Source organism: Aphelocoma coerulescens, chromosome 1A, assembly GCF_041296385.1.
Source record: "Aphelocoma coerulescens isolate FSJ_1873_10779 chromosome 1A, UR_Acoe_1.0, whole genome shotgun sequence".
NCBI classification, from domain to species: Eukaryota; Metazoa; Chordata; class Aves; order Passeriformes; family Corvidae; genus Aphelocoma; species Aphelocoma coerulescens.
The window spans coordinates 56,214,325-56,230,581 of NC_091014.1; the positions used below are offsets into that span (position 1 = coordinate 56,214,325).

The following is a 16,257-nucleotide window of genomic DNA, read 5'->3' on the forward strand; positions in this document are numbered from 1 at the left end:
TCTCCATAGGAAATTTTCAGATTAACAGATTCCATTGTTTTCCCTCCCACTCCTACTGTACACCAGGGAAATTCAGCTGGCTACAAATACTTACCCTGCAGATATCATTCATATGCCTTTTCCTAAGTGTGCTTTATTATTCACATCACACTCCTACAGGCCCTCCACAGCTTCCCTTCTAATTATTCCCTGCTTGCCCATTCCTATGAATAACCAGTGGCATTCACCCACATTTTGCCATTTAAGGCATTTAGTAGTCCGTCCTACTATGAATTGGATTTCTCATTTTCCAGGAGGTGTGACAATTTATTTAAATTCATCCAGATTGAAACTCTAAAGATTTATAATTGAGTTGAAGGTTTCAGCTTCAGGGCACAGGCACCCACTAGGCAGTGGTTTGTCTCTACCCCCATAGTGGAGGTGGTGGAGGGGAGTGCTTCAGGGCAGAGGCAATTGGGCTGGCTCAGACCAGCTTAAGCTGAGTTGGATGTGTTGCACTGCAGGAGATGAGAAGCACTGTGTGACCCTCTGGGTCAGCTTAAGCTGTGGGAATGGTAACCTCTAACTGAACGGTGATTTGTGCCTGTCACAGATCTAGAAGGGCTCATTTATTTGTACCCCAAGTTAATAGTGCTAATTGTGATGAGGTTGTTTATGACAAAAAGTCACTGCTAAGGGATGGCCAGTCATCACCTCTGTAGAAAAGTGTGTTTGCCAAAAATCCTTCAAGCAACACCTCAGAGCTTGGTAGCATGGTCAGAGGACAAAAGGGGCATTGACCCTCTCCTCCTGTCATGGGCTGCTCTGTCGTGTACTTGCTGAGTGTTGTTGTTGTTGATTTCCCTGCAATACCCCTTCAGGATCTGAACATGTGAATGGTTCAGGCTGTCACATTGGCAGTCTTGACCTACTTGCAAAGCTTTTGAAAAGAAAGAGAATACCCCTCTACCTTTGGGGAGAAGGAGTTTCCTTTTCTCCTCTTTCTCCTCCGCTTCCCAACTGCTAAAGAAGTGGTTTGCCAAAAAAAGTCAACATCTTTACAGGAATGGGACTTGGAGAAAATAACAATTTGTCAAGAGCACAGATGGCTTATTTAGAATCTAATAGGTATTAAGACATTATTTTCCTCAGGCTTTACTCCTGATATTGATAATGTGTTATCTTTGCCAAGTTCCCCTCTTGATAACATGTTATCTTCGTCAAGCCAAGTCCCTGATAAAATCTTTTTTCCCTCAGTGCTCACTCTGATAAGATACTGTTTTCTTACATCTCCACTGCCAGTGGAAAGAAGGGAAATGTTATTTTTAGTCCTTTTCTTGAAGAGGCATATATATTGCCAAGGCAATGCAAAACAGGGAAAGACAGAATGAGATGAACAAAAAAAGTTATTGTATTCTAGGCAAGGAAATGAACAAATATTTTAAGACTTATGGGCCCTTGTTTTGAATATGGTAATGAGCCAACATTCATAATTAGCTAATGAGCCAATATTTCTTTTGAAAAAAGCAAACTATTAAAAAAAGCCACATCTGTTTCCAAGAAGGATGTTTATGTTTAGATTTTCTTGCACTGTTTCTTCCTGCGTTCTGTTGCTACGTGCTTTGTTGCAGTGAGGCCTGTGGAAAGAAATAGGAAGGGATTCTCGATAGATATTTTAGAGATCTTTATTTTCCAGCCACATGGCCGGGGTCCTGCCGAAGAGCTGAACAATCACGGCACAAGTAGGGTCCTCCCCACACAGGGGAACACAAAACAACCAATGGGGGGAACAGGATTGACCAGGGAGTAGGGATACCCTGTAGGCCAGGCCTCTACTCCAGGGGAGGAGGACCCCATGCCAGGGGGGAGGAATCCCAACACCTGGTGTCCTTCACTGTTTACCATCCCTATTAGAGCATCCCATCAGAACTGCGTTTGCTCAGCCAGCACATAAACAGCTCTCTGCAGTTATGCAGCACGATGCCATCATTGATGGTACAACTGCAAACCCTTTCTGAAACACAACCCCTTCATCATTTTACGTGCAGAGCAAATGCAGCTCTGCAGTGAAAGTGGTTCTTGCAGCACTCCATTTAGTTAATTTAAGAGACTGGAAGTCATGTCATGAGCAAGGCAGGGACAACTTTGTAATTTATGAAGTCGAATTTGTTCTGAGAAATTGTTTCTGTCTCTACTGCTGAGTTCATTACATGGTGTTCATAAGAAAAAGACATTGCAAGTTGCTGCTAAGTACTTTTCCCCACATTTCCTGGATTTCCAGCTTGCAGACTCCTGCATTACAGAAGTGTTAAGCGTATACTGTTGCATATGTAGCTGTCTTTTGAAAAAACTGTAGTGCAGAAAAAGTGATTATTTGTCAAAAAACTGTATCAGATCCATCTCAGCTGTGCATCCAAAGCTGCCATTTTCTGTGAGTGTTAATGACTCCAAAACTTCTTGCTTGACTGTAAAAGAGGGACTGATAGTACCACCTTTCCTTTAAATAACTTTGAAAAATAGGTTACTGATCCCTGTGCTGCATTAAAGTATATAGCAATGAAATGTCATAGACCAGTGAGGGAATAAGTAAGTCTTTTTTTCGTTGCAGGATATGTATGTATGGTCACAAACAGAATGATGAGCTGAAAAAACCTGCTAAATAGCTGTGATCGCCATCCATCCTATGCACACAGTGATGCTGATATTCTTTGGAAATAAAGTGGTGATCATGCAGTTAATGATCCTGTCCTCAACACAAGGGGATGACAGCATAGATTGAACAGGAGACTATTATTTTCACATTTCCGAACTTTTAAGTGTTTGATTTCAGTGGCTGGTTGACCCTGGCTGGACACCAAGTGCCCACCAAAGCTGCTCTTTCATTTTCCTTCCTGAGCTGTGCAGAGGAGAGAAAATATAATGAAGAGCACATGGGTCAAGACAAGAACAGAAAGAGGTCATTCACCAATTACTGTCACAGGCAAAACAGACTCAACTCAGGAAAATTAATTTTATTTATTATCAATCAAATGACAGTAGGGTAATGAGAAATAAAACCCAATCTAAAAAACCCACTTTATTTCCCACCTTCTTCCCAAATTAAATTTATTCCTGATTTTCCCTCCGTTTCCTTGTAACAGTGCAGGGAAACAGGAAATGGGACTGTGGTTGGTTCATCACATGTGGTCTCTGCTACTCCTTCCTCCTCACACTCTTTCTCTGTTTCAACATGGAGTCCCTTCCATGGGAGGCAGTCCTCCACAAACTTCTTCCATGGGAGTTCTTCCCATGGGAGGCAGTCCTCCACAAACTTCTTCCAAGGGAGTTCTTCCCATGGGCTGCAGTTCTTCCCAAATTGCTGCAGCATGGGTCCACCCCTTGGGGTGCAGTCCTTCAGGAATACGCTGCTCCAGGGTGACACCCCTACACAGGGGTCACAAATCCTGCTAGCAAGCCTGCTCCAGTGTGGGCTTCCCCATAGGGTTACAGCCTCCCTTGGGCATCCACCTGCTCTGGCATATGGTCCTCCACGTGCATCTATGGACCTCCATGGGCTGCAGGGCCACAGCTACCTCACCATGGTCTTCCCACAGCTGCAGAAGAACCTTAGCTCTGGTGCCTGGAGCACCTCCCTTCTTCACTGACCTTGGTGCCTGCAAAGTTTTTCCTCTTCTGTATTCTCACTCCTCTCCTCTCTGGCTACAATTGCTTCTGTGTAGTAACTTCTTGCCCCTTCTTTATGGTCACCCCATAGGTGACCAGTGTTTCTGATGGGCTGAGCCTTGGCCAGCAGCAGGTCCATCTTGGAGCCATCTGGCATTGGCTCCCTAGGACATGGGGAAAGCTTCCAGAAGCTTCACACAGAGGCCATCCCTGGAGCCCCTCTGCTGTCAAAACCTGGTGAAGCAAGCTCAATGCACTTTGCAAGTCTGGTGTTCTGTGGGTGAAGGTTTTTTGTGGGTGATAAGTTTAATTTCTGAATCCACTGGTTGTAGAGGGCTATTTTGTTCAAGGAAAGGACACTGAGAAGATTATTTCCCTGTGTATGAACAGCAGGCAATAACATGATTCTTTAAGTAAGGCTGGCCTGCAGTGGAATTGAATGGTTCAGATTTGGGTTCAATAAACCATGTTAATGTGTCCTTAAGTACCCTTAACAGCAGTAGAATTGAACACAAATTTAGTACTTAAAGAACACGCTGAAGTTCCTAAGTGCAATTACTATTGATTAAGTCCAGGCCTGATGGTTGATTGGCATTTCCAGTGTAAACAGTCTCTCCTAACTAAATAACATGTAATTTAACACATACGTTGTCTGTGCCAAATCCTGAGAAGGACTTAATGCTGATGGGAGAAGTTCCTCTGTCAGAGCTGAGGAAACTTGTTTGGACTGCATGAAAAGGCTTGGTTGTTATTTCTTGTGCTGTCTCTGTCTAGTGGACATCAGCCTTCAGTGCTCTTACTGTGACATCTTTCAGTGTTACAACTTTCTGCCTCTGACACTTGAAAAGAATGAGCTTGTAATTGTCTCATATCATGTTTGGATTAAGTTCTGTGTTCACAGACCTGAAGGAAATTGCTTGGACTATGTTTCACTGTTAAAATGGTTGTTTGGGCAAGGTTTTCTACTTCTAGTTGAGATCACACTACAGTGTTGGACAAAAAGTTGTTGGAGAAAAAAACCGCCTTGGTAAGTGTGAGAATAAGCACTTTGGGATGCTTCAGCACCTACTCATGGAGGCACATATCTAAAAGTACCAGTGTTAGCAGAAAGGAATTAATGCATAGCTGCTCATATAGCCAGGATGTACCAGAGCAGCCAGCTGAGCAGAAGTGTATGGAGTATTAAGGTGTTAGGTGATTAAAATTGAGCTAGAACTCCAGAACAGAAGGGATGGTTTATCTGCTTACACCAGGCTTTTATGTCTTTGTAGTCCTGACTGCAGTCTTCTTTTTTTTCCCGTTAAGGTCCATGGAGTTCTCCAAAATGGTCTTTATGTGGGAAAAACTAATAGTGCAATGAACTTGAAAGGATTTTGTGACCTTCACAGAGGGAAAGTCATGAGGGTGGTTGCCTGCTATCCCATTTCTTTCTGAAAATATTGGCTTTTCATTAAAATTGTTATACTGCTAGTCTTCAGAGTGGGCACAGATAATGTGAATTTTCAAATGTGAACAAATGTTCATGAAATGGAGAAATAGCTTGTATCTGTAGTCAGACTGAAACGCTGTCTCTGGGCAGCGTAACTTCCTCTAACCTAAGAAGCAGCCTAGAGTTCACTGCCATCAGTTAGTTCATTTTAAAGGCATTTCATGCTGTTAGGCAGGGGGTGAATAATAGCTGAAACACATGGAAACCTCTAGACCTTGTAAAGAAGCCAAAATGCAAGTAGTTTGTGCTTGCTAGCAAACGAAATGTAAAAAGTTTTTAAAAACCCTCCCAAAACACGCTCCATAAATTTGTGGGCCTCAGATAGTTTCTAACACAATTGTAAGCATTTTAGTTCAGGGTTGTCCAAAAAACTTGGGACCCCTGCTTCTGCAGTTTTCTTCTCTGAATCAGAGAAAATTTTGCTTCCCTACGCTCTGCTTCTTTCTCCCTTACCCAGTTAACACTTGGATAAATTTTTCTTTTTTCTCTGTGGCTCTTCCCCCAGCAACTTTCCAATGCCAGTGGGTCCTTTTCTGGACTCTCCGAATCTGATAACAACAAAACAAGGAACCGTGTTTTAATGCCTATCCTGTAGGTTTTGTATGTAAGAAAGGAAATGCCACTGCTTCAGTCCCTCTCCTTTCAAGTGAGGGATTGCTTTCTGATGGCTTTATTTTGTCCAGTGTCCTAAAGCACTCTGCTTAAGTAAGTATTAATGAAATCTGTTGCCTTAAATCCAGGTGATTTAATATATCCAGAACTTACATATTGTCAAGTTTTCTGAATTGTTGGACCTAGTGTGATGATAAGTCATTGACTGCTGTCAACCATGAAATAATTATTCAGCTTTGTGTTTGGGTTTTGTTTTGTGGACAGTGGAATTTTGCAGGTCTTTGTAGGTACAGTTGCATTAGCACAAGTGTAAAGTAAAAGGCTTGACACAGGGAAAAAAAAATTAAATCTGAAACTACCAAAGTCCAAAAATAGAGCAATAACCCCAAATGAAGAATAAAAAATAATAGCTTTGTTATTATTTATTACACCATTCAAAAGTGTACTGCTTGCTTCATAGCACAGTAATGTTCCTTGTAGTGCTCCCTGGGAGATCTTCAGTCCCAAAATCACACAGACCTCGTTATGTGCTATGTTATTTTATTTTGATTTAGATTAGATAAAAAGTGCCTAGACACCAGCTCAGAGCACTCTGCCAGTTACTATAAACTATAAAATTCAAGTGCAGTGCAATCAGTTTAACTCTTCTACCAAGCAACACACACAATCAGACATCAGTGGTCCCTGGCATTAATCCACTTACTCCTCCTTCACAGGTGAGATGTAACACACAGTCCTTGCACTACCTTGGAGAATTCTAGGAAGGGAATTAAGGTAGTGTGTGTTGCTGTTTATGTACTGTTGAGGCCAACAGCAGGTCTGCAGGCTTCAGAGACCTTAATTTGGACATGGTTAACTTCTATTTGTGAGAAAAGCCCATGAGAAGAAAAGCAGTCAGTTTTTATCCATGAGAATATAGTATAAACAGAAGCATGAAAGTTAAACAATAGAAGGAGAAAAACAGCAACATATCTGCACCTGTTATTTTTCTGAATGCTTGAACGTTTATGCCGTAGGTAGCCAATGACTATATGTTTTTGTTAGTAGTACCCAGTAAGTATATTGTGGTAGCTTAGCAGCCAATGAATCTGTAACACAAATGACAACATACAAAAAGTGTATAAAAGAGGCTGCTTTGTTTAATAAACAGCTTTTTGCACTTTATCCAAGCCACTGTCTGTGTGTGTCGTGACCGCCCCAACAGTGACAAGGTACTAGGCTGTAGCTCCCCAGAGGCATTTTGCCATGTCTGTATATTCACATGTCCAGTATGATAATTAAATCAAGTAGTATCTTGCCATCAGCCTTGCCAGCCTCATATGTGGAAAAATTTTGAGTTATGCAATCTCTGAATTTATGGAAAATATTACTTTTTTTCCGAGTATTAAGATCAAACTCTGTTCACTTTTATACTTTTATTTCAAATGGGTCCTGGAATTGTCACATTATTATTTGCAGCAGAGAGTTGGGATATGCAGATATACCAAATACATTATGATACCCCTGAGAATAGTGAGCAATATTAGTAACTAAACATGACTTGTCCACCTGTATGAACCCTGAGGAGATAAATCCAGAAAATATCTTGGACTTTGTAACTTGTAACAAAACATAGATAATTGAACTAGTTGTACATTTCAGGTGAAGAAGCCAGCTAGTTGTTTAATTCCTGACAGGATTTCCTTACTCCTTTTACATAGCAGCAGAAATATTTACTACTGAGAGAACAGTAGTGGAGTTACTGGCATTTAAAGCCAAGGCTACGTAAACACTGGGCTGGTCTCATTAGCTACTGCAACTTCTAGTCTGAGGCAGTGAGATGACATTTTCTTTCAGTCCCTTTCTCAGACTATGCTGTTTCTTCTAAATACTGTATAGAAACAGTTGAACTTTTTGATGGATATACCTGCAATTGTTCAGATGTACAAAATGGTATCTTTTTCTAAAAGATAAAAAAAGCCCTTTTAATTTTGGCAAAGCAGCGTTTATGACCCATTGATTTATGTCCATAGAATAGCTAACGATACATTTAATTTTTTTCCATATTTTGAAATTTTGATGAAGGTTGTTCTGAGATTTACTTCCATATCTTGCTACCTTTTCTGGTAATTATTTGAAGGTAGCAGAATTCAGTGACAAGGATAGGAAGCGATGAGTAACATCTGTGTCAGCTGGATAAGCACCAAGTGAGGAGTTATGATTCCCAGTGAAGTCTTTGGCTAGATTTGCATGTAATTGTGTATCTGATGATAACACAGGTTGTGTTTTTCTTTTTACCTTAGAGTGTCTACACAATACACTCTTGCTGTCCAGTAATAGGGATACAATAGAATCACAACCAAATGAGTCTTAGTTTTCCTAGCTTGAGCATCAGCAGACATAAGGCAAGTTCAGTTCCATGCCTTCTAAGCTTGGTGGGGAAAGATAACTCAGAATTCTCTTGCATGTCTAATTGGAACATGGCTCTGTTCTTTATGTCCTCTATTGTTGTATCCATTGTTTTCAGGCTTTTCAAATATCTTACTTAATTTTAATAACTATTTGCTGGAGCATTCAAGTTTCAAGATATCAGTGGCCCAACTCCAGAGAGTGTTTTGAGACATTTTTCAGGCTCAGATTTATCCAACCTTTGCTAATGGTAAAAATAATAAATTACAAAATTTTTGTAGGAGATAGTCTGGAAGAAAATGCAAGATATTCTATCCAAATGATGATAAAAATCAAGATAATGATTTATATACTTAACAGGAGGTGTGTATACCTGTATAACTCAACAATGTAAATTAGAATTGAGGTTTTGATTTCTACAACTGTTTTTTTCATGAACTCAGTTTAGAGGACTGCTCATCATTCCTGTAAATGTGAAACAATGAAAAAAGAACAAGCAATGAACAGATCTTTGTAGCAGGGAGATAGTTTTGAGTTGGTAGGTGAAAAATGTGCTTGTTAGGGAGAACTTCTAAATGATAACTGCATGATTTCCCTTTTATAAACCACCAGGCTGGTATTTGTTTCATAAAACCAGAGGGACTCTGTGCACTGGAAAAATCATTAAATAGCAAATATGCCCCTGTACTTGGCACTGGTGAGGCCACACCTTGAATCCTGTGTTCAGTTCTGGACGTTGAGGTGCTGGATCATATCCAGAGAAGGGCTGTGAAGCTGAGGAAGGGTCTGGAGCATAAGTCCTGTGAGGAGCAGCTGAGGGAGCTGGGGGCTTTACCCTGGAGAAATGGAGGCTTATTGCTGTCTACATCTGCCTGAAAGGAGGGTGCAGCCAGGTGAGGGTTGTCCTCTTCTCACAGGCAGCCAGTGACAGGATGAGATGAATTGACTTCAAGTTGTGCCACTGGAGATTTTGTTGAATATTAGGAAAAATGACTTAATGGAAAAGGTGGTCAAGCACTGGAATAGGCTGTTTGGGGACATCACAATCCCTTGAATGTTCAAAAAACATGGATATGGACATGGTTTAATGATGAACATGTTGGTGCTGGATTAACAGTTGGACTCAATGACCTTAGAGGGTTTTTTCAACCTTACAATTCTATAATTCTGTGATTTAAAACATGCAAGTAGAAAGTTATATCAGAGAAATACTTAAGTATAAGATACATATCATCGCTGCAAAGGAATTTCTTGCTATTTGTGACTCTGTGGATAACTCTCAGTGTCTTTTGCTTTGCTTCAGTTTGATTTTGTTTGAACATTTTTGAGCAGTAGTTTAGGGTGAAGGGGTTTTACCAGCTTTCAAGAATTTGTAGTCTGGGTGTATATAGTTAAAACTTTATTAAAATTAGGTGAAAATGTGTCTCCTTTGAAAACACATCTGCTGCATCCCTATTTGCTCCTTTGAAATTTGGTAGCAATAATGTACTGAGAAGTGATGGTAGAATGTGTTGCTTTGGTTGTGGACCCTGGTTTCCTGTAACTTCCCTGGTTTATACTTCAGTTCATTTTTGATGTTTACTTGAGCAAAGAAAATACCAATTTCATATTTCTGGTTTACAGCTTTTTAGTTGAAAGTGTTGAATTGAACCTTTTTATTTTTTTCAAAATTCCCTTGAGTCTATTTAAGCCAAAATACTTTCCAGAATTTGACCCACATGTGTATTGAACATTTCTATCCTGAACCTCTTATTTCTCAGCAAGCACATAATACTATGTTGCTGAGTAAAACCCATCTGTTCTTCACATGTGAATCAGCTGGGGCTACTGTTTGGCACAAAATGGTTGCCAAAACGCTGTCATTTGACTGTGGAGGAAGTGGGAATAGGAAAATTATTTCATCTTGCATACATTTCTAAAATATATTTAACTGTATATTAATTGTCATTGAATTAAATCCTCATGTTCTTGACTGTCTTCCCAGACTGGAGACTGGCAGGCAGCCCTATGAGAACAAAGAAACACATGCTTATCTTTTAGTGTGGTTTTAAAATTAGTAGGACCTGTAGCTCGTAGAACTTCAGTGTTTGTCTGAGATTACCGTGCACTTAGACACGGCCTGGAAGTGCCAAGTCTGCATAAAATGTGGCCATATTTGAAAGGCGTCCCTGCCTCACAACACCGACATTAAAGGGAAATGCAGCTTCGAGCATGTTCTGACAGGAGCGCTCTGTTTCCTTGTCGTGCAGATGGGAAGCCGGTGTCGCTGTCCCCACTGGAGTCCCAGCCCCACAGCCCTCGGTACACGGCGTCGAGCCAGCGGGAGCGCGAGAGCCTGGAAGTGCGCATGCGGGAGGTGGAGGAGGAGAACCGCGTGCTGCGCAAGCAGCTCAGCCTGGCGCAGAGCCGAGGCCCCGCGCGCCACCGCGGCAACCACTCCAAAACCTACTCCATGGAAGAGGGCACGGGCGACAGCGAGAGCCTGCGGGCTGGCATCGTGGCAGGGAACAGCTCCGAGTGCGGCCAGCAGCCAGCGGTGGAAAAGTGTGAGGTAAAGAAACAAAAGGAACCTGCCAGAAACAAAGCTTGGTAGATTTGATCCTATAAGGACATTGCACATCCCTGTCTCCTTCCCCCGAAACATTTTTCTCAAAAACCAGCCTCTTAAAGGTCTACTGCATGTAACATTTCAGATAAGTTTTTATTATTCTTTTTTAAAAAAACCTGTAACACATTTAATCCTCGGAATATCTTCTGAATTATTGTTTCATCGCAGATTTTTGTCTTTTTCATTCTTGTGTCCCCAAACCTGATAAAAAATCAAAGCCTTGTTTCTAGCTGACTTCACTACAGCTCTGCTGATTAAGACCTGTGGCAAACTGACCCCATGTGTTATAAATAATAATGCCTCCAGAGTGCTTAGAAAGGCTTATTTCTTTGTTTCTGTGCCTATATTGGAACAGTTCAGGGTTTATGATTAATTAAATTGTGGCTCATGGAGCCAGCCTGTGCTTTTGACTTACTTTCAGGAGTGTATCTGGATGTTACAGTGGGAGCAGGTGTTTTGTGCGAGCCGTGCACAAGCGGTGGGCTTGGCTGCAGGGAACAGGAGATCTACTTCTAAGTTTTGGTGCAGTTGGTTTGGTTTTCCCCATTTTATGTCAGTACTTTTGTGGATGTCATCCAGATACTGTCAGATGTCTGAATGATGACAGGTCCAAATATGGATAGATCCAAACCAGAAAGTCTTGCTTGAAGGCCTTGTGCCAATCCCAGCTGATAAAGTTATCAAAAATAACTTCCTCCATTTATTTCTGCAAAGAGGGTAATACCCTATCACCTTTTATCTTGCTTTCTGCCACTTGGAAGATAAAAGTTGAAAGAAAATCAGTGGGAGAGGAAAAAGAAATCCTAATTTTCTGTTCAGATAAATTCTATTCAATGGGAAAATATCAAATACAGTTTGAAAATGAATTACTGCTTTCCAGTTGGATATTTTTGTCCATCAGTGTAGAAAAAAGGAAGCAACATTATCGTAAGGAGAGGGAAAAGGACGTTTTTGTTTTTCGTTTTCTCTCCTCCAGATAATGAGGGTCTGATTTTTCTCACTGTGAGATTTTTGGCATTTCTTTTAATCAGACCATCAATCAGCAAACCTCACTTTTCCCTTATTATTATATCAAGGAGTGATGAGCTGAATCTCCATTCTTGGTTGCTCAGTGTACCAACCGATCTGGGACACAAAAATAGTAGCTTGAAGTAGGGATAGTTTAAGTGGCCTTACAGTTTATAACGTGTTTTGCCAATGAGTTTACTTGCTCAGTGGGGCTTAGCTCTCTGCTGGAGGCAATGCTTATATAAAATACGAAATCTCACATTATTTGTCATCCCCCTATCTCACCTCACACTATTTTGAACTCAACTGCTTACTCTTTTCTTAAGGAATTCACTCAGTAATTCGGTTACAGCAATGGAAGTTTAAATTAAACTTCCCTATTACCAGATTTGCCAAGGGTCTCATCATTTATCCTATTAGTGTAGATTCTGGTCCTATGTTTGTGTGAGGGGCATCTTGACACCATTCACTCTGTGGTTTTTTTCAGCATTTCAGATATGTAAACAAAATTTTTTTAGGTTTTGACCCTGGGATAAATCACAGCAAGAGTCAACAAATTGGATAGTGAAAAACAAGGGTTCTTAAGAAGAAGACTGTAGCTCTAGGGGAGACCAAGAGTGCTAGGAATAGGTTGTTCATTTCATTGAGTCTGTTCTTAGAGATTTACTGATGATAACATTTTATAATCTAATTTGGGATGGTCTTTAATGGTGATTAAAATGTTTGAAAATGCAGTTACAATGAAGGAACATTAAATCTCTGATAAAGCATAATCTGTGTGATAATAATTGAGATCTATATCAAATAGCTGTGGGTTTGTTGCATTCCAGCCACAGCTTCCTACTCTGTTGCATCACAGGAGAACTCTTCTGATACTGTAAAATGGACCAGCATTATACTGCAAGAAAAAAATCAGCCACCCAAGACAAGGGGCTTCTCCCAGGAGAGAGCAGATGCCTGTCATGACTTCTCACTAGTAGACAATTTAAACACAAACCTTGGAAATAAAAGTAAGCGTAGTCCTTATGCAGATGTCAGCACCAACAACAGGCTTCAGAAGGAGAGTATAATGGCAGTGAAAGCTAACAAAATTATATGCCTCTTTCTTACTGTGTTATCCCAGTATCTTTCTAGCTTGTGCCTCCATAAACTGAGCATTTACTTGAATTAAGTGTGCATTTATAAATATTTTTGAAAGAGATTATACATTAGGAAATGGGTAATTAGCAGTGTAGCATTTAGGCTACAGCAGTGTAGCATTTAGGCTTAGCAAAATACTTAGCATTTGAAGCATTTTTAGAGGCATATTTGTATTGTTACTGTTCCTCAACAGTGTTGTTCAATAGGGTTAAGTGTGTAGTTCCCCACAGCCATCTAGAACAGGCCCTCACCAACTTCAGCAGTGTAACACATGTAAAGCAGATGTTATCTGCCACTGGAAAAAAAAACCCCAAACCTGGAAACAAACACAAGCATTTTGTTACATACTTGTAATATCTCTTAATCACATTCAACGATTATTTATGAAGGATTAAATATCTACAGTGGAAAGCCTACTGGAAAATTATTGAAGTATGAAATGTCTTACCAAAGATTATTTTTAACTATAAGGACTAATACGAGTTTTTAAAACTCATTATTTCATCATTCCAGAAAGTAGCCCAAGGAGGAAAAGTTATTACATATGCTCATCTAGGCCCTGTTTACTCCTTATCGGTATGGGATCTAATGCCCAGCTCTTTGTGTGGTTTTGGATATTTTCTTCACAGTCATATCATCCCAGAACGTGAAATACGGCTTTTAGAAACAGTTTGTCCTGGTCTGTAGTGGCTGAACTAAGGGTTTCTGAACTGTGTTAGCATGCACCTTGGTATGACTTAAACTCCCTTTCCTACAGAAGCTTAGCTTCCCTAAGTGCCTTGAAGCACCTAGACCTGAGTGCTTCCTAAACTATTTACAATTAAAAATAGTTCAGTTTGTGTCCCTGATCCTCAGCCTGTAGGGAGAATGTTGTGATGAACTTCTACAGTGTTTTGATTACCTGTTCATATCTCTATGTATAAACAGAGGAAGAGTTCCTTGACTCAGGAAAGCAGGTGTATTATCATTTCATTTGTTGCTGCAATGAGTTACGTTATCCAACAACATCTCCAGTGAATGACCTGAGTCCAGACTCTTGCAGCAAGTGGTGAACACGTCCATCACTCAGTTTAAAGAAAGCACTGTAGGAGGATGGACACTTTGAATGCAGTCAGTTTGGTCCTGCAGTGACTTCTGAAAATGCATGCTAGAGTGTGACTAGAATTATCTAAAAGTATCATGAAATGCCAACAGTAAAGGGGCAAATGTAGCATGCAGAGCCTTGGTGTGAGAAGTTTGGAGGGACATGATGAGCCAAACAGGCAGGCTGACTCTCGTTGTGGAAGTTGGAGCATTCTTTGGTTATGTGGCTTCAGTCCTTGGTGTTAGCTGCAGTCATTGAGTTGGGAGGTTGTGTGAATCACAGTGGCCAGTTCTGGTGGGATGGGGGATACAGTCTTCCAGCCGTCTGCAGATGGGAAAAAGGAGTTTGAGAGAGGTGACAGTTTTCAAAATCTGAGAGGTGATGCTTACAGTAGTATGCTCAGGAGGGTGCAAGTTCTATCAAGTGCTTCTTCCAGCCATTATTGCCGTATCTTGCCAGAATCTGGATACAGCCAGCTGCTCTCAATCCAAACATGCATTTGGAACAAGCATGGAGCAAACTGGAAACAATATTTTTCCCCTTAGGATACAAACATCTGCAGACAGTTCAGGTTGATTACTTCATTTTGGTTTATCTGTTTTTCCACTAACTTTGTTAACAGTTAAACAATGAGAGAGAGGAAAGTGAATCAGAGAATGGAGAGGAATAGGCTGTCTTGCAGCATGCTGCAGGCAAAAACTTGGAAAGAAAAGGTCTAGATTTCTGTTCTCTTTGAGGATTATTGCTCTTTTGTTTAACTGATTGCAGGCAGGAATAGAAGTGATATGTAATATCGGACACCACAGAGAGGCTGAGCAGAAGGTACATGGATGCCTGTGTCTCTGAGCTGGAAAAGAACATTCAGAAGAGTAGCAAGTCCTGCTCTCACTGTGTCCTGGCTCAGGCAGCATCCAAGGCAACAGCAGCTACTAGAAGACAGCGAGGAATGCATGCTTTCAATTCTGAAACAAACTGATTTAGTAAAAGGAGAACAGATGTGGGCAGGCACTTGACAGAATAAACTCTGATTTGGAGGGCAGTTGTAAGGTAGAGAGAGCAGCTTTGAGGAGAGCTTTTCTGGCAAGTGTAGGCAGTATAAAACAATGTTGACAGTATATGACAGTGCTGTTCTGGGAAAAACCCTAAAATGTTTCTCTCTGGTCTAGTGCCTTCAGGTTAAATGTTTAAAGCAAAGGTGAAACTGTTCTCAGTTAATTTGATTTTAATTGGCACTGAGGGGAACCATCATGGGTCTTCCAAAAGCCTGCTAAGGACCAGGTGACAATGAGAGAGGAGGCAGTATGTGCAGGCAGTATGTGCAGGATCAGGAATCAGTGCACCCACAGCAACCCATGCCAATGTGTACAGTACAAACTCCTGCTGCAATAAAAGTCATTAATAAGCAACCTCTGTTCTCCCCTCTTATCACAAGAGAGAAACACAATCAATTTTTGCTAAGTGTTGAGCTCAGCTCCCATTGACTTTAACATAAATTTAAAGTGCTAATACCTCACAGAGCTGTTGCCAAAATGCACTGCAATATCTTTTCTTTCTCACACCTCTCTGGACAGATAGCTTTCTTATTAATTCAAGTCCTCTTAAAACATCAAATCTTAAATATGCCTGAGCTTGTGAAGCAGTCGAGGGCTGGAGGCAGCTGTGATGTTCATGTGGATGTTCTACAGTGGCACAGCCACTTGCCAGTTTTATGATTCAAATTGTGCCCTGTACCAGGCGATCTTAATGGATGGGGCTGGGGACTCTTCAGATGTGCCCAGCACATCCCACTTCTTGCAAGTGTGCTTCTGTTACAAGCCAGGCTTTGGGAATCTATGACTATGTGAGGAGGCAGAATTCCTCATTTGTTCTCAGCATAGTGGGCATTCTGTGGAAAATGAGAGCCGTGTGTGTGAGAAACCAGCTAACCAAGCTTCAAATGGAAGCCAAATGAGGCTTCCCTGCAGTTTCACAGCTGTGTCCCCAATGGCAGCTTTGTGCAGACAGCATGGTGAACTCTGCTTCATTTCTGTGACCACTAAGAAACAGAAGATTACAGAACCTGGAGTCAGAACTTGCTAGAATTATTTTTTTTTGTCCCTAGGGAATAGAAATGGCTAATTTTAAAAGCAGAGCAGAGTAACGTAATAGCATTTTTCAGATTAGTACTTACTGCCTAAATAATGACTCGTAGCGCCTTTTCAATTTTCCCTTTCCTCCTGAAGAGATGAGGAAATCTGACTCATGTTAAAAGGGAGGTAAAAAGGCACAGAATAAGTGATAATTTAC

General features: G+C 40.9%; 1 protein-coding gene across 3 annotated transcripts in view; it reads left to right on the forward strand.

Moving 5' to 3' along the window:
* LARGE1 (LARGE xylosyl- and glucuronyltransferase 1) overlaps nt 1-16,257 on the forward strand; it is a 278,578-nt gene that overhangs the window by 120,930 nt on the left and 141,391 nt on the right. For all 3 annotated transcript variants that reach the window (XM_069002929.1, XM_069002931.1, XM_069002930.1), the window contains one exon: nt 10,381-10,682. In XM_069002929.1, coding sequence (XP_068859030.1) covers nt 10,381-10,682 — 302 coding nt within the window. The remainder of the gene's footprint in view (nt 1-10,380; nt 10,683-16,257) is intronic.